Source organism: Phocoena sinus, chromosome X, assembly GCF_008692025.1.
Source record: "Phocoena sinus isolate mPhoSin1 chromosome X, mPhoSin1.pri, whole genome shotgun sequence".
Lineage (NCBI taxonomy): Eukaryota > Metazoa > Chordata > Mammalia > Artiodactyla > Phocoenidae > Phocoena > Phocoena sinus.
Genome location: NC_045784.1, coordinates 60,532,956 through 60,551,838, shown reverse-complemented (window position 1 = coordinate 60,551,838; position 18,883 = coordinate 60,532,956). Strand labels below are relative to the sequence as shown.

The window sequence follows — 18,883 nt, the reverse complement described above, 5'->3', positions numbered from 1 at the left end:
AATTATAATGCAGTCATTTAAGAACTGTCATTAGAGAATAGAAGTCTCCAGGATACCTTTTGATTGTACTTATTTGGGAAGTTATCGGTGAGAGATCTGGCCCTGAAATGTAGTTTCTCTCCACAGGGTTGACAGTGGTACAGTTGCTCACATGAACCATATCCCATTAGTGCTTTGTCCTTTCCATTAAGTTAAGCGTAGTTTCCTAGCTAGTTGTCTGCACACGCGTGTATCTTGACTTGGTCACAGATTTCCCTGTGCTGTGATATTATTCCTGCTCAGCTCTGGGTAGCTGAGCAAATCCTGGAGCTGTTTGAGCTTCAGACTGGTTGCCCTTTGTGAAGGGCACAAGTAGAGAAATTGAGAAGCTTGAGTTAATGGGTTCAAACAGAATTTATAGTAGTCCAATTAAACAACTATTTGTGAATACCTACTAAATGTGCAGTGGAGTCTGTTATTCACTCTGTAAGAAAAAGAAAGATGATTTATTCTGCTTTGAAAAAGAAATGTTCCACGGTAGTAAAGTATATCTGTGTATTAATTAAGGACTAACAAATTGGAATCAGCTCTTTATCAAGGTTAATATTGCTGTTATGTCCATCATCAAGGTTTTCACTAGAGACTTCTGGGCATTTGTTTTTCTTGATATATTATGCTGAAGTATAGAAAAACTTGAAACTTTTGCCAGTAGAAATGGCAAAAAAAAATAACCCCAAAAAAATAATAATAACCCCACACAACCAGATTTCCTTTTTTTTTTTTAACATCTTTATTGGGGTATAATTGCTTTACAATGGTGTGTTAGTTTCTGCTTTATAACAAAGTGAATCAGTTATACATATACATATGTTCCCATGTCTTCCCTCTTGCGTCTCCCTCCCTCCCACCCTCCCACCCTCCCTATCCCACCCCTCCAGGCTGTCACAAAGCACCGAGCCAATATCCCTGTGCCATGCGGCTGCTTCCCACTAGCTATCTACCTTACGTTTGTTAGTGTGTATATGTCCATGACTCTCTCTCGCCCTGTCACAACTCACCCTTCCCCCTCCCCATATCCTCAAGTCCGCTCTCAAGTAGGTCTGCGTCTTTATTCCTGTCTTACCCCTAGGTTCTTCATGACATTTTTTTCCTTAAATTCCATATATATGTGTTAGCATACGGTATTTGTCTTTTTCTTTCTGACTTACTTCACTCTGTATGACAGACTCTAGGTCTATCCACCTCATTACAAATAGCTCAATTTTGTTTCTTTTTATGGCTGAGTAATATTCCATTGTATATATGTGCCACATCTTCTTTATCCATTCATCCGATGATGGGCACTTAGGCAGATTTCCTATTAAGGCTTTTCTTTTAACATTCTATTAAAATTATTTTACTTTTTTTTTTTTTTTTTTTTTTTTTGCGGTACGCGGGCCTCTCACTGCTGTGGCCTCTCCCGTTGCGGAGCACAGGCTCCGGACGCGCAGGCTCAGCAGCCATGGCTCACGGGCCCAGCTGCTCCGCGGCATGTGGGATCCTCCCGGACCGGGGCACGAACCCGTGTCCCCTGCATCAGCAGGCGGACTCTCAACCACTGCGCCACCAAGGAAGCCCTATTTTACTTTTTAAGCATAGCATTAGCTCAGTATTTTCATTTCTTCCCCAGTTATCTGTGTCCACTTTTTAGTCATGTTTATTGAAAATACATACAATAAAATTTACTGTTGCCTAGTGTATGATTTTATAAGGTTTATTTATATTAGTAATTCTATGAGTTTTGCCAATTGCTTACAGTCATGTAGCCAGCACCACAATCATGATATAGAACAAAAAATTAACTCAGGCCCCTTTGTTGTCACTCCTTCCCACCACTTCCAGCCCTGATTCCTACTAATCTCATTTCTATCCCTATAATTTTGCCTTTTCCAGAATGTCATATAAATGGAATCATATATTATGAAGCTTTTTGAGCCTTCTTTCACCTAGCATAATACGTTTGAAACTCATTCATACTGTTGTGTGTTCCCATAGTTTGTTCTTTTTTATTGCTAAGTAGTATTTCGTAAGTATGGATGTACCAAAATTTATACATTTACCAGTTGAAGGATATTTGGATGGTTTCCGGTTTGGGTGATTATAAATAAAGGTGCTATAAACATCTGTTTACAGATTTTGTATGATGACAATATTTCACTTCTCTAGGGTAAATATCGAGGAATGGGTTTGCTGGGTTGTAAGTATATGTTTAACTTTGTTAGAAACTGCCAAACTCTTTTCTAAAGTGGCTATACAGTTTTATGTTCTAACTAGCTGTGTATGAAAGTTCCAGTTGATCTACAGCCTCACCAGCACTTGGAATTGTCTGCTGATAAATTTCTTTAGCCATTCTAATAATGAGGTAGAGATACAGTACTGTGATTATAATTAGCATTTCCATAGTGTCCAATATTTGACATCCATATATCTTCTTTGGTGGAGTGTTTGTACAAATCTTTTGCCCAGTTTTCTATAAGAAACTTTGTGTTCTTATTGAGTTTCGAAGTTCTTTATATATTCTAGATACAAGTTATTTATCAGATATGTGTTTTACAAATTTTTCTTTTTATTTTCTTATCAGTGCATTTCATGACAAGATGATGAGGTCTAATTTATCTTCTTTTATGGATTTTTTGGTATTGTATCTAAGAAATCTTTACCTAATCCATGGTCACAAAAAATTTTCCCTGTGTTTTCTTCAAGAAATTTTACAGTTTTAGGTTTAAGTTTGTGGTTAGTTCTGTGGTCTATTTTGCATTAATTTTTTATATTTGACTTAAGGTATGGATTGAAGTTCATTTTTTTTTTTTTGCATATGGTTACCTAATCATTCCAGCTTCATTTATTTAAAAATTCTGTCCTTTCCCAACTGATTGCCTTTGTACCTTTAATGAAAATCAGTTGTCATATGTGCATGGGTCTCTTCTGGACTCTTCATTCTGTTCCACTGAACTACTCCTCTTTACCCCATTCCCACACTGTCTTGATTAACGTAGCTATGTAGTAAATTTGAAATCATGTAGTGTTAGTCCTCCAACTTTATTCTTCTCTTTTAAATTGTTTGGGCTATTCTTAAGTCCTTTGTATATCTCTGTGAATTTTAAATTTTAAATAAGTTTTTCAGTTTCTACAAAGGTAAATATTGATTGGGATTACACTGACTCTGTAGATCAGTTTGGAGAGAATTGACATCTTTCAACCTGTGAACAAGTTATATTTAGGTCTTTAATTTCTCTCAGCAATCTTTTCTGTCTTTCAACATATAAGGTTTTGTGCACCTTTTGTCAGATTTATCGTTAAGTATACCATATTTTATGCTATTTCAAATGGCATTTTTAAAAATCCTTCAGTTTCTGACTGTTCATCGCAAGTATGTAGAAATAGAATTGACTTTTGTATATTGATTTGTATCCTACAGAGTTGCTAAACTCACTAGTTCCAGTGGCTTTCTTGTAGATGATTATGTTGACTGTGAATAAAGACAATTTTACTACTTCCTGTCCAATCTGGGTACAGTTTTTCATACTTTATTGTACTTGTTAGAATCTCCAGTAAAATTGGTAAAAAGCAGACATCCTTGACTTTTTCCTGATTTTAGAGGGAAAGCATCCAGTTTTCAATTATTAAGTATGATGTTAGCTGTAGGTTTTTCATAGATACCTTTTATCGGGTTGAGGAAGTTCCCTTCTGTTTCCTGTTTCCAGTTTCCAGGGAGTTTTTAATCAGGAGTGGATGTTGAATTTGGTCATATGATTTTTCTACATCTATTGAAATGATCAACTTTTAAAAAATATTTTTGGAGTACAGTTGATTTACAATGTTGTGTTAGTTTCAGGTGTACAGCAAAATGAACCTGTTATACCTACACATATATCCACTCTTTTTTAGATTCTTTTCCCATATAGGCCATAACAGAGTATTGAGTAGAGTTCCCTGTTCTATACAGCAGGTCCTTACTAGTTATCTATTTTATATATAGAGTTCCCTGTTCTATACAGCAGGTCCTTACTAGTTATCTATTTTATATATAGTAGTGTGTGTATGTCAATCCCAGTCTTCTAATTTACCCATCCCCCCCACCCCCGAACCATAAGTTTGTTTTCTACATCTGTAACTCTATTCTGGTTTTGTAGATAAGTTCATTTGTAACCTTTTTTTTAGATTCCACATATAAGCGATATCATATGATATTTGTCTTTGACTTACTTCATTCAGTATGACAATCTCTAGGTCCATCCATGTTGCTGCCAGTGGAATTATTTCATTCTTCTTTATGGCTGAGTAATATTCCATTGTATATATGTACCACATCTTCTTTATCCATTCCTCTGTTGATGGAAATTTAGGTTGCTTCCATGTCCTGGCTGTCGTAAATAGTGCTGCAGTGAACATTGGGGTGTATGTATTTTTTCGAATTACGGTTTTCTCCAGATATATGCCCAGGAGTGGGATTGCTGGATCATATGTTAGCTCTATTTTTAGTTTTTTAAGGAACCTGCATACTGTCCTCCATAGTGGCTGTACCAGTTTACATTCCCACTAAGAGTCTAATAGTGTTCCCTTTTCTCCACACCCTCTCCAGCATTTATAGTTTGTAGACTTTTTGATGATGGCCATTCTGACCAGTGTGAGGTGCTACCTCACTGTAGTTTTGATTTGCATTTCTCTAATAATTAGTGATGTTGAGCATCTTTTCATGTGCTTTTTAGCCATCTGTGTGTCTTCTTTGGAGAAATGTTTATTTAGATCTTCTGCCTTTTTTTTTTTTTCTTTTTTGCGGTACGCGGGCCTCTCAGTGTTGTGGCCTCTCCCGTTGCGGAGCACAGGCTCCCGACGCGCAGGCTCAGCGGCCATGGCTCACAGGCCTAGCCACTCCGCGGCATGTGGGATCTTCCCAGACAGGGGCGCGAACCCGTGTCCCCTGCATCGGCAGGCGGATTCTCAACCACTGCACCACCAGGGAAGCCCTTCTGCCCATTTTTTGACAGGTTTTTTTTTTTTTTTTTTTTTGATATTGACCTGCATGAGCTGTTTGTGTATTTTGGAGAGATTAATTTGTACTGGCACAAGAACAGAAATACACATCAATGGAACAGGATAGGAAGTCCAGAGATAAACCCACACACCTATGGTCAACTAATCTATGACAAAGTAGGGAAGAATATACAATGGAGAAAAGACAATCTCTTCAGTAAGTGGTGCTGGGAAAACTGGACAGCTATATGTAAAAGAATGAAATTAGAACACTCCCTAACACCATACAGAAAAATAAACTCAAAATGTATTAAAGACCTAAATATAAGGCTGGATACTATAAAACTCCTGGAGTAAAACATAGGCAAAACACTCTTTGACATAACTCACAGTAACATCTTTTTTGTTTGTTTGTTTGCGGTACGCGGGCCTCTCACTGTTGTGGCCTCTCCCATTGCGGAGCACAGGCTCTGGATGCACAGGCCCAGCGGCCATGGCTCACGGGCCCAGCCGCTCCGCGGCATATGGGATCCTCCCAGACCAGGGCACGAACCCGCATCCCCTGCATCGGCAGGCGGACTCTCAACCACTGTGCCACCAGGGAAGCCCCACAGTAATGTCTTTTTTGATCCCCCTCCTAGAGTAATGAAAGTAAAAACCAAAAATGAACAAATGGGACCTAATTAAACTTAAAAACTTTTGCCCAGCAAAGGAAACCATAAACGAAACAAAAAGACAATCCGCAGAATGGGAGAAAACATTTGGAAATGAAATGATCATTTTTTTTTAAAGTTTGTTAATATGGTCAGTTACATTGATTTTTCAACAGATAAACCAATGCTGCATTCCTGGGATAAGCTCCACTTAGTCATGATGTGTTCTTTTTTTTAAATATAATGTTAGATTTGATTTGTTAACAGCTTAAGGATATTTGTACCTGTGTCCATAAGTGATACTGGTCTCTAGTTTTCCTGTAATGTTTTCGGTTTTGCAATTAGGGTAATGCTTACTATGTAGAATGAATTGGAAAATACACCCTCTTTTTCCATCTTCTAGAAGAATTTGTGTTGCTCAGTTGGTATTATTTCTTTGTTAAATGTTTGCTAGAGTTCACAAGTGAAGCCATCTGGGGCTGGAGTTTTCTTTATGAGAAGGTTTTTAATTATAAGCTCAATTTCTTTAATAGACAAAAGGTTTCTTCGGGTTATCTATTATTTCCAAACTGAGCTTTGGTAGTTTGTGTCTTTCAAGAAATTTGTCTGTTTCATCTAAGTTGTTGAAATTATTGGCCTAAAGTCATTCATTATATCATCCATTATCCTTCTGACATCTGTCAAATCTTTAGTGATGTCACCTTTATCATTCCTGATATTTGTAATTTGTGTCTTCTCTCTTTTTCTCCCTGTCAGAGTGGCTACAAGTTGATCAATTTTATTGCTCTCAATGAACCAGCTTTTGGTTTCATTAATTTTTCTCTATTGTTTTTTCTGTTTTCATTTCAGTTATAAATGTTCTGATCTTTATCATTTCCATTCTTCTACTTACTTTGAGTTTCATTTGCTCTTTCTTTTCTGCTTTCCAAAGGTGAAAGCTGACGTCATTGATTTAAGACTTTTATTCTGGTTTAACATAAACAGTTAATGCTATAAATTATCTTCTAAGTATTGCTTTAGTGACAATACACAAATTTTGATATATTGTGTTTTCATTTTAATTCATTTCAAAATACTTTGCAATATGACCGTTGACTCCAGTGTAAACCCATGGATTATTTAGAAGTATGCTATTTATTTTCCAAACATTTGCAGATTTCCAGAGAACTTTTTTATTAATTTAATTTAATTCTGTTTTAGTGTAAGATCATAAGTTTGTATGACTTGAATCTTTTAAAATATGTTGATGCTTTTTATATGGCTCAGAATATTCTCTTTCTTGGTAAATGTTCCATGTGCACCAGAGAGGAATGTGTACTTTGCTGGTGTAAGGTCAAGTGTTCTATAAATGTCAGTCAGGTCAAGTTGATTAATAGTGTTAAATATCCTTGCTGATTTTCTGTCTACTTCTCCTGTCAGTTATTTGAGAGAGGTTATTGAAATCTTGGACAATAATTATGGATTTGTTCATTACTCCTCATAGTTCTATCAGTTTTTGCTTCTTGTATTTTGAAATTTGTTATTGGATGCATCAACATTTAGGATTATGTCCTCATAATGAATTGGTTCCTTTATCATCATGAAATAACCTACTACCACTGGTAATAATCTTCGCTCTGAAGTCTATTTTGTCTGATATTAATATAACCCCTCCAACTTGCTTTTGATTATCTCTACTATATATATATTATCCCATCATTTTCTTTTAACCAATTTTGGCTTTATATTTAAAGTGTGTTTCTTGTAGGTAGCATATAGTTTAAAGTTGCTTTCTTCAATTCAATCTACCTTTTTTTTTTAACATCATTATTGGAGTATAATTGCTTTACAATGGTGTATTACTTTCTGCTTTATAACAAAATGAATCAGCTATACATACACATATATCCCCATATCTCCGCCCTCTTGCGTCTCCCTCCCACCCTCCCTTTCCCACCCCTCTGGGGGTCAGAAAGCACCAAGCTTATCTTCCTGTGCTATGTGGCTGCTTCCCACTAGCTATTTTACATTTGGTAGTGTATATATGTCCATGCCACTCTCTTACTGCGTCCCAGCTTACCCTTCCCAATCCCCATGTCCTCAAGTCCATTCTCTACATCTGCATCTTTATTCCTGTCCTGCCCCTAGGATCTTCGGCGCCATATGTATTTTTTTAGATTCCATATATATGTGTTAGCATACAGTATTTGTTTTTCTTTCTGACTTAATTCACTCTGTATGACAGACTCTAGGTCCATCCACCTCACTACAAATAACTGAATTTCGTTTCTTTTTATGGATGGGTAATATTCCATTGTATATATGCGCCACATCTTCTTTATGCATTCATCTGTCAGTACACACTTAGGTTGCTTGCATGTCCTGGCTACTGTAGATAGAGCTGCAATGAACATTTTGGTACATGTCTCTTTTTAAATTACGGTTTTCTCAGGGTATATGCCCAGTAGTGAGATTGCTGGTTCATATGGTAGTTCTATTTAGTTTTATAAGGAACTTCCATACTGTTCTCCATAGTGGCTGTATCAATTTACATTCCCACCAACAGTGCAAGAGGGTTCACTTTTCTCCACACCCTCTCCAACATTTACTGTTTGTAGATGTTTTGATGCTGGCCATTCTGACTGGTGTGAGCTTATACCTCATTGTAGTTTTGATTTGCATTTGTCTCATGATTACTGATGTTGAGCATCCTTTCATGTGATTTTTGGCAATCTGTATATCTTCTTTGGAGAAACGTCTATTTAGGTCTTCTGCCCATTTGTGGATTGGGTTGTTTGTGTTTTTTTTATACTGAGCTGCATGTGCTGCTTGTATATTTTGGAGATTAATCCTTTGTCAGTTGCTTCATTTAGAAACATTTCCTCCCATTCTGAGGGTTCTCTTTCCATCTTGTTTGTGTTTTCCTTTGCTATGCAAAAGATTTTAAGTTTCATTAGGTCCCATTTGTTTATTTTTGTTTTTATTTCCATTTCTCTAGGAGGTGGGTCAAAAAGGATCTTGCTGCGATTTATGTCATAGAGTGTTCTGCCTATGTTTTCCTCTAAGAGTTTGATAGTGTCTGGCCTTACATTTAGGTCTTTAATCCATTTTGAGTTTAGTTTTGTGTATGGTGATCCATTTTGAGTTTAGTTTTGTGTATGGTGTTAGGGAGTGTTCGAATTTCATTCTTTTACATGTACTGTCCAGTTTTCCCAGTGCCACTTATTGAAGAGTCTGTCTTTTCTCCATTGTATGTTCTTGCCTCCTTCATCAAAGATAAGGTGACCATACGTACATGGGTTTATCTCTGGGCTTTCTATCCTGTTCCATTGACCTATGTTTCTGTTTTTGTGCCAGTACCATACTGTCTTGATTATTGTAGCCTGGTAGTATAGTCTGAAGTCCAGAGCCTGATTCCTCTAGCTCCTTTTTTCTTTCTCAAGATTGCTTTGGCTATTCGGGGTCTTTTGTGTTTCCCTACAAATTGTGAAATTTTTTCTTCTAGTTCTACGAAAAATGCCATTGGTAGTTGGATAGGAATTGCATTCAATCTGTACATTGCTTTGGGTAGTATAGTCATTTTCACAGTGTTGATTCTTCCAATCCAAGAACATGGTATATCTCTCCATCTGTGTGTATCATCTTTAATTTCTTTCATCAGTGTCTTATAGTTTTCTGCATACAGGTCTGTTGTCTCCTTAGTAGGTTTATTCCTAGGTATTTTATTCTTTTTGTTTCAGTGGTAAATGGGAGTGTTTCCTTAATTTCTATTTGAGATTTTTCATCTTTAGTGTATAGGAATGTAAGTGATTTCTGTGCATTAATTAATTTTGTGTCCTGCTACTTTACCAAATTCATTCATTAGCTCTGGTAGTTTTCTGATAGAATCTTTAGGATTCTCTATGTATAGTATCATGTCATCTGCAAACAGTGACAGCTTTACTTCTTCTTTTCCCATTTGGATTCCTTTTATTTCTTTTTTCTTCTCTGATTGCTGTGACTAAAACTTCTAAAACTATGTTGCATAATGATGGTGAGAGTGGACAACCTTGTCTTGTTCCTGATCGTAGAGGAAATGGTTTCAGTTTTTCACTATTGAGAACGATGTTGGCTGTGGGTTTGTCATATATGGCCTTTATTATGTTGAGGTAAGTTCCCTCTGTGCCTACATTCTGGAGGGTTTTTATCATAAACGTGTGTTGAATTTTGTCAAAAGCTTTTTCTGCATCTAATGAGATGATCATATGGTTTTTCTCCTTGAATTTGTTAATATGGTTTATCACATTGATTGATTTACATATATTGAAGAATTCTTGCATTCTTGAGATAAACCGCACTTGATCATGGTGTACGATCCTTTTAATTTGCTGTTGGATTCTGCTTGTGAGTATTTTCTTGAGGATTTTTGCATCTATGTTCATCAGTGATATTGGCCTGTAGTTTTCTTTCCTTGTGACATCTTTGTTTTTGTTTTTTGGCGATACGCGGGCCTCTCACTGCCGTGGCCTCTCCCGACGCAGAGCACAGGCTCCGGACGCACAGGCTCAGTGGCCATGGCTCACAGGCTCAGCCGCTCTGCAGCATGTGGGATCTTCCTGGACCGGGACATGCACCCGTGTCCCCTGCATCGGCAGGCGGACTCTCAACCAGTGCACCACCAGGAAAGCCCTGTGACATCTTTGCCTGGTGTTGGTATCAGGGTGATGTTGGCCTCAGTATGAGTTTGGGAGTGTTCCTCCCTCTGCTATATTTTGGAAGAGTTTGAGTAGGATAGGTATTGCTCTTCTCTAAATATATGTTAAGAGTTCACCTGTGAAGCTTTCTGGTCCTGGGCTTTTTATGTTAGAAGATTTTTAATCACAGTCTCAATTTCACTGCTTGTGTTGGTCTGTTTATATTTTCTATTTCTTCCTGGTTCAGTCTCGGAAGGTTGTGCATTTCTGAGAATTTGTCCGTTTCTTCCAGGTTGTCCATTTTATTGGCATATAGTTGCTTGTTGTAATCTCTCATGATCCTTTGTATTTCTGCAGTGTCAGTTGTTACTTTCTTTTCATTTTTAAATCTACTGATTTGAGTCTTCTCCCTTCTTTTCTTGATGAGTCTGCCTAATGGTTTATCAATTTTGTCTGTCTTCTCAAAGAACCAGCTTTTAGTTTTATTGATCTTTGCTGTCGTTTCCTTCATTTCTTCATTTATTTCTGATCTGATCTTTATGATTTTTTTCTTTCTGCTAACTTTGGGGTTTTTGGTTCTTTTTTCTCTAACTGCATTAGGTGTAAAGTTAGGTTGTTTATATGAGATGTTTCTGGTTTCTTGAGGTAGGATTGTATTGCTGTAAACTTCCCTCTCAGAACTGCTTTTGCTGCATCCCATGGGTTTTGGGTCGTCATATTTTCATTGTCATTTGTCTCTAGGTATTTTCTGATTTCCTCTTTGGTTTCTTCAGTGACCTCTTGGTTATATAATAGTGTATTTTTTAGTTTCCATATGTTTGTACTTTTTACAGATTTTTTTCCTGTAATTGATGTCTAGATTCATAGCTTTGTGGTCAGAAAAGATACTTGATACAATTTCAATTTTCTTAAATTTAGCAAGGCTTGATTTCTGACCCACAGTATGATCTGTCCTGGAGAATGTTGCATGAGCACTTGAGAAGAAAATGTATTCTGTTGTTTTTGGATGCAATAATCCTGTAAATTATCAGTTAATTATCAGTTAAGTCGTCTTGTTTAATATATTATTTAAAGCTTGGTTTCCTTATTTATTTTCATTTTGGATAATCTGTCCGTTGGTGAAAGTGATGTGTTAAAGTCCCCTGCTATGACTGTGTTACTGTCGATTTCCCCTTTTATGGCTGGTAGCATTTGCTGTTAGGAGCATAAATATTTACAATTGTTATATGTTTTTCTTGGATTGATCCCTTGATCATTATGTAGTGTCCTCCTTTGTCTCTTTTAATAGTGTTTATTTTAAAGTCTCTTTTGTCGGATATGAGAATTGCTACTCCGGCTTTCTTTTGATTTCCAATTGCGTGGAGTATCTTTTTCCATCCCCTCACTTTCAGTCTGTATGTGTCCCTAGGTCTGAAGTGGGTCTCTTGTAGACAGCATATATACGGGTCTTATTTTTGTATCCATTCAGCCAGTCTGTGTCTTTTGGTTGGAGCATTGAATCCATTTACATTTAAGGTAGTTATCGATATGTATGTTCCTATTACCATTTTCTTAATTGTTTTGGGTTTGTTATCGTAGGTCTTTTCCTTCTCTTGTGTTTCCTGCCTAGAGCAGTTGCCTTCGCATTTATTGTAAAGCTGGGTTGGTGGTGCTGAATTCTCTTAGCTTTTGTGTGTCTGTCAAGGTTTTAATTTCTCTTTCGAATCTGAATGAGATCCTTCCTGGGTAGAGTAATCTTGGTTGTAGGTTTTTTCTTTTCATCACTTTAAATATGTCCTGCCACTCCCTTCTGGCTTGCAGAGTTTTTGCTGAAAGGTCAGCTGTTAGCCTAATGGGGATTCCCCTGTATGTTATTTGTTGCTTTTCCCTTGCTGCTTTTAATAATTTTTCTTTTCATTTAAGTTTTGATAGTTTGATTAATATTTGTCTTCACATGTTTCTCCTTGGATTTATCATGTATGGGACTCTCTGTGGCTCCTAGAATTGATTGACTATTTCCTTTCCCATATTATGGAAGTTTTCAATTATAATCTCCTCAAATATTTTCTCAGTCCCTTTCTTTATCTTTTCTTCTTCTGGGACCCCTGTGATTCGAATGTTGGTGCATTTAATGTCTCAAAGGTCTCTGAGACTGTCCTGAATTCTTTTCATTCTCTTTTCTTTATTCTGCTCTGTGGTAGTTATTTCCACTATTTTATTTCGCAGGTCATTTATCCGTTCTTCTGCCTCAGTTATTCTACTATTGATTCCTTCTAGGGAATTTTAATTTCATTTATTATTGTGTTGTTCATCATTGTTTGTTTGCTCTTTAGTTCCTTTTGATCCTTGTTAAATGATTCTTGTATTTTCTCCATTCTGTTTCCAAAATTTTGGATCATCTTTACTATCATTATTCTGAATTCTTTTTCAGGTAGACTGCCTATTTCATCTTCACTTGTTGGGTCTGGTGGGTTTTTGCCTTCCTCCTTCATCTGCTGTGTGTTTCTCTGTCTTCTCATTTTGCTTAACTTACCGTGTTTGCCATCTTCTTTTTGCAGGCTGCAGGTTCTTAGTTCTTGTTGTTTTTGGTGTCCGCTCCCAGTGGGTAAGTTTGGTTCAGTGGATTGTGTAGGCTTCCTGGTGGAGCTGACTGGTGCCTGTGTTCTGTTGGATGAGGCTGGATCTTGTCTTTCTGATGGGCAGGACTGTGCCCGGTGGTGTGTTTTGTGGTGTCTGTGACCTTATTATGATTTTAGGCAGCCTTTCTGCTACTGGGTCGTGTTTTGTTCCTGTCGTGCTAGGTGTTTGGCATAAGGTGTCCAGCACTGTAGCTTGCTGGTCATTGAGTGGAGCTGGTTGTAGCGTTGAGATGGAGATCTCTGGGAGAGCTTTCACTGTTTGATAATACGTGGAGCAGGGAGGTCTCCTGTGGTCCAGTGTCCTGAACTCGGGTCTCCCACCTCAGAAGCACAGGCCTGACACCCAGCTGGAGCACCAACACCCTGTCAGCCACACAGCTCAGAGGAAAAGGAGAAAAAAGGAAAGAAAGAAAGAAAAATAAGATAAAATGGAATTATTAAAATAAAATATTAAAAATTAAAAAGTAATTAAAAAAAAGAAAGAAAGAAGAGAGCAACCAAACCAAAAAACCAATCCAACAATGATAACAAGTGCTAAAAACTATACTAAAAAAAAAAAAAAAAACAACGGACAGACAGAACCCTAGGACAAATGGTAAAAGCAAACCTATACAGACAAAATCACATACACGCATGAAAAGTGAAAAAGGAAAAAGTATATGTATCTATATATTAAAAAAAAGGAAGAGAGCAACCAAGTCAATACACAAATCTACCAGTGATAATAAACTCTAAATATTGAAATACGATAAACATAAAACCAGAAACAAATTAGATGCAGAAAGCAAACCCCAAGTCTACATTTGCTCCCCAAATCCACCGCCTCAATTTTGGGATGATTTGTTGTCTATTCAGGTATTCCAGAGATGCAGGGTACATCAAGTTGAATGTGGAGATTTAATCCACTGCTCCTGAGTCTGGTGGGAGAACTTTCCCTTTCTCTTCTTTGTTCGCACAGCTCCTGGGGTTCAGCTTTGGATTTGGCTCCGCCTCTGCGTGTAGGTCTCCTGAGGGCATCTGTTTTTCGCTCAGACAGGGTGGGGTTAAAGTAGCAGCTGATTAAGGGGCTCTGGCTCACTCAGGCCAGGGGGAGGGAGGGGTACAGAATGCATGGCGAGCCTGTGGCGGCAGAGGCCAGCGTGAAGTTGCAACAGCCTGAGGCATGCTGTATGTTCTCCTGGGGAAGTTGTCCTTGGATCATGGGACCCTGGCAGTGGCGGGCTGCACAGACTTTCGGGAGGGGCTGTGTGGATAGTGACCTGTGCTTGCACACAGGCTTCTTGGTCCTGCAGCAGCAGCCTTAACGTTTCATGCCCGTCTCTGGTGTCTGTGCTGATAAACGCAGCTCTCATCTGTCTCTGGAGCTTGTTTAGGCAGTGGTCTGAATTGCCTCTCCTTGCACACCCTGAAACAATGGTCTCTTTCCTCTTAGGCAGTTCCAGACTTTCTCCCAGACTCCCTCCCGTCTAGCTTTGGTGCACTAGCCCCCTTCAGGCTGTGTTCAGCCAGCCAACCCTAGTCCTCTCCCTGGGACCTGACCTCCGACTCCGGAGCTTCAGCTCCCAGCCCCTGCCCATCCCAGCGGGTGAACAGACAAGCCTCTCAGGCTGGTGAGTGCTGGTCGGCACTGATCCTCTGTGCGGGAATCTCTCCACTTTGCCCTCTGCACCCCTATTTCTGCACTCTCCTCCATGGCTCTGAAGCTTCCCCTCCAACCTCCCCCCCCACCCCGCCCCGCAGTCTCTGCCAGTGAAGGGCCTTCCTAGTGTATAGAAACTTTTCCTCCTTCACAGCTCCCTCCCAGAGGTGCAGGTCCTGTCCCTATTCTCTTGTCTCTGTTTTTTCTTTTTCCTTTTGCTCTACTCAGGTACATGGGTATTTTCTTGCCTTTTGGGAAGTCAGGTCTTCTTCCAGCGTTCAGTAGGTGTTCTGTAGGAGTTGTTTCACAAGTAGATGTATTTCTGATGTATTTGTGGGGAGGAAGGTGATCTCCACGTCTTACCCCTCCACCATCTTAAAGGTCTATCTCTGTCTTTTAATTGGATCATCTAGACCATTTATATATATATATATATATTTTTTTTTTTTTTTTTTTGCGGTACGCAGGCCTCTCACTGTTGTGGCCTCTCCCGTTGCGAAGCACAGGCTCTGGACTCGCAGGCTCAGTGGCCATGGCTCACGGGCCTAGCCGCTCCATGGCATGTGGAATCTTCCCGGATCAGGGCATGAACCCGTGTCCCCTGCATCGGCAGGTGGACTCTCGACCACTGCGCCACCAGGGAAGCCCTAGACCATTTATATTTTAATGTGATTACTGATATGGCTAAGTTTAAATTTAGCATCTTGTTATTTGTCTTTTATTTGTCCTATCTGGTCTTTGTTGCCATTTTTCTTTTTTCTGCCCTTCTTTTAGATTAATTAATATTTTATAATTATGTTTATCTCATTCTTTGGCTTATTAGGTATAACTTTTTGTTTTGTTATTTTAGTTGTAAGGCCTATAGTACATACGTATCTAACTTATCATGGTCTGACTTTAAGACATATAAGGAAATATAATACCACCATTCTTTTTTTTTTACTTTATTCTGTATTAGAATCCACTATATGGATGTACCACATTGTAGTTAACCCATACATTATTGATGAAATTTAGGTTCATTCCATATTTCACTCTTACAAAAAATTGCTGTGTGAACATATTTGTATGTTTTTATTCACTTTTCGGATGTATCCATGGAATAAATTCATAGAGGTGAATTGCCTAGTTGGGCATTTTTGTGACATTCAAGTCCTCCTTGACAGTTTAGCAATTTAGATGGCTTTATGAAAATTAATATTTTAAAGATATTAATGCTCTTAAAACAAATTCCAAAGTCATTGGGATATAATTAACCAGAGATAGCTATTATCTTGGATAAGAGTATCTCATTTTTTAATTGTTTCCTTGTTTTTCAGCTTTGCAGGCAATTGCTACTTCAGAGGATTTATTAAGAGCTGAAGAACAAGAAGAGAATGATGTAGTTACAAATAGAAGTTTAGTTTCCATGTTCCTCAATTTAGCTGCCCAGCTTGCTCTACAGGTAATTCTTATGTACCCATCTATGAGATTTTTACCTCTTTTCCATTTTCAGAGACAATTAGAATGGAATCATCATCAGGCACAGGAGAGGCCTTTCTTTACCCTCTATTTTGCCTCATTGTTTTCACACCAAGCTTTGTTGCAGAATTGCTTTATTTCTCTTCATTGCTTTATGATATAGAGAAAAGTAAATAAAACAAAGTGAGGTTATAGTTTTGAGCTTAAAACAACAGAAAAACTAAGCATAGCAAAACATTAACTTTTATTAGAAACTTGAGATTTGAAGTACTATACCATGCAAAAATATAATCATCTATTTGGAAACTTATCTTTATCATCAGTTTGCCAAAAAAAAAAAAAAACAAAAAAAACACAGTTTAAATCTTAATGGACCTTTTTAGTTTGTAACCAGAAAGCGACTTTAGTTTAGAAGTAATAAATACTTGCACCTCCTTTGTTTACTTGCAAAATTCTGGTCTTAGTAATATACAGGATTAGGAGAAGCATTGTAGCAACTGTGGAGCTCTTGGACTAGGTGATAGACCAGGTTTGAATTCTGGCTCTGCCACTTAAGTGCTTCCCTTCTTTGAATCTTAATTTCATCATTTGTAAAATAAAGATAATACCTAACTCCAGTGTTATTGTGAAAATTAAGTAAGAGGATGGCTGAAAATGTGATTTGTAATTAAAGAAGCTTGATCTACGCGTATAGTGTTTCTGTTCTTATTAACGATATACAGTCTGGCCACAGCTGTCTCTTCTACTTTATCTCATATTACTCCCCTGTATCATCATTATAGTGATATAAGCCACCATTACGTTAGGCACAGGATCTAGAATGGTGGAGGCACAGGCCCTCTATAACTCCAAACAAAATACTGTGTCTGTCAAACAGGCCAGTCACATTCCTTTTTCTGTGTCTGGTTTATACCATCCCATCTTTTAAGAAATGTTCTCATTTAAATGCCACCTTTTCAAAGTCCAACTTAAGATTTCCTTCCGCTGTAGAGACTTCCCAAATCAATTCCAGTCCTCAGTTGCTCTTTTTCTACTCTAAGTTTCAGTAATTTTTAACGTGTATGCTAGTTATTTGGTCTGTATCATATATACTGCCTTATATTGCTAATGCATGGATTGTCTAACTTGACTTATAAAGTCCTTGAGGGCCATATTTCTAGTACCTTGCCCAATATCTTGCCCAAAGTAGTAGCTGAATACAGTTTTGAGTGATATGTTTTGATGTTAATGAATAGGATAATAGAACTCCTGGAAGAGGAAAAATATTTGGCAGATGTAGATACATGATGTGCTTGTGCAGGAAATGAGAGAAAAATCTCTAATGGGGAACCCAAAGGCAAATATCTTTTTAAAGGAAGGTTTATAAAGTTACATTTGATGGAAAGCAGAAGAAAGCCAATAGAAGAATTATGGAACTATATTTCTGAAAAGGAAAATAATTTTAATAGAGGAGAAAGAATCAGGAAAAAAAAAAGCCTCAAGTAGTTTGAATTAGAAGGTGGAAGGAAGGATGGATGAGCCAAACCCAGGAAACTGAATATATCTCTACAAAAGAACAAGGGTGGAATCCAGTTTTTACTTACTACAGTTGCTTTGCAAAAAGCATTTCAAGTGCTAGTGAAACTATCATTCATTCATCAAATATTTATTGAGCACCTACTATGTGCCAGGCACTGTTATAGTCTCTTGGGATAAATTAGTAAACAAAACAGTGATACGTCTTCTTGGAGCTAACATTCAAGCAGGAGGAGAGAAGATAATAAGCATAATAAATAAGAAATTATATATAATATGTTAGAAGTTGATAATAATATAGAAAAAATAGAGCAGGATAACAATCCTCTGGGATTGGTGTGAGTTATTTTTTTTAAATAGGGTGGTGAAGATAGGTCTCATCGAGGAGATGACATTTGTACAAAGACTTGAAATTGTTGAGGGAGTTAGCCCTGTAGATATATGGGGGGAGTGAAGAGGAAGAGTAATACAGGCAGAGGTAACAGCCAATACAAAGGCCCTAAGGTATGTATCAAGGAAGCAAGTATGGCTAGAATGAATAAAGGGTGGGATTAGTGAGAGATGAAGTCAGAGAGGTGATAGTCTGGATTATGTAGATCCTTATAGGCCAGTGAAAGGACTTTGACTTTTACTCTGAATGACATGGGGAACCATTGGAAGGTTTTTAACAGAGCAGTGACATGATTTGACTTTCATTTTGACAGAAATACTCTTGGCTGTTTTATTGAAAATAGACCATAAAAGAACCAAGCAAGGAGACCTGTTAGGAAGTTTTCAGAGTAATCCAGGGAAGATTAAGGTGACTCAGATAAGGGAGATAACAGTGGAGGTAAATGGTAACAGAATTTGCTGACAGATTGGATGAAGGGTATAAGAGAAAGAGACTGGGTCATCAAGTGGAGTTGCCATCAGTTGAACTAGGAAAGGCTGCAAATAGAGTACGGTTGGGGTGAAAATCAGGAGTTCAGTTTGGACATGATACATTTGAGATGTCTCTTAGACTATCCAAGTAGAGATCTGAATAGTCAGTTGTATATATGACTCCGGAGTTGTGAAAGAGGTCTGGGCTGAAGAGAAAAGTTTAATAAGAGTCATTAATATATAGATGGTCTATAAAGCTATGAGACTGGGATGTCATCACCAAGGGAGTGAGTATATATGCAGTAGAGATGAGGACCAGAGACTGAGCCTGAAACCCTCAAACATTAATGGTTTGGAGAAAAGAAGAGGAACCAGTAAAGGATAATGAAAGGGAGTAATCCATGAGGTAGGGGAAAACAAGGATGATGTGGTGTCTTGGAAGCCAAATGTGTTTCAAGGAGGAAAGAGTGATCAACTATGTTGAATGTTGCT

General features: G+C 37.9%; 1 protein-coding gene across 4 annotated transcripts in view; it reads left to right on the top strand.

The window, feature by feature from the left end:
• Positions 1-18,883, top strand: part of TEX11 (testis expressed 11) — a 385,828-nt gene that overhangs the window by 269,481 nt on the left and 97,464 nt on the right. For all 4 annotated transcript variants that reach the window (XM_032620813.1, XM_032620814.1, XM_032620810.1 and 1 more), the window contains exon 18: positions 15,874-15,998. In XM_032620813.1, the coding sequence (XP_032476704.1) occupies positions 15,874-15,998 (125 nt within the window). The remainder of the gene's footprint in view (positions 1-15,873; positions 15,999-18,883) is intronic.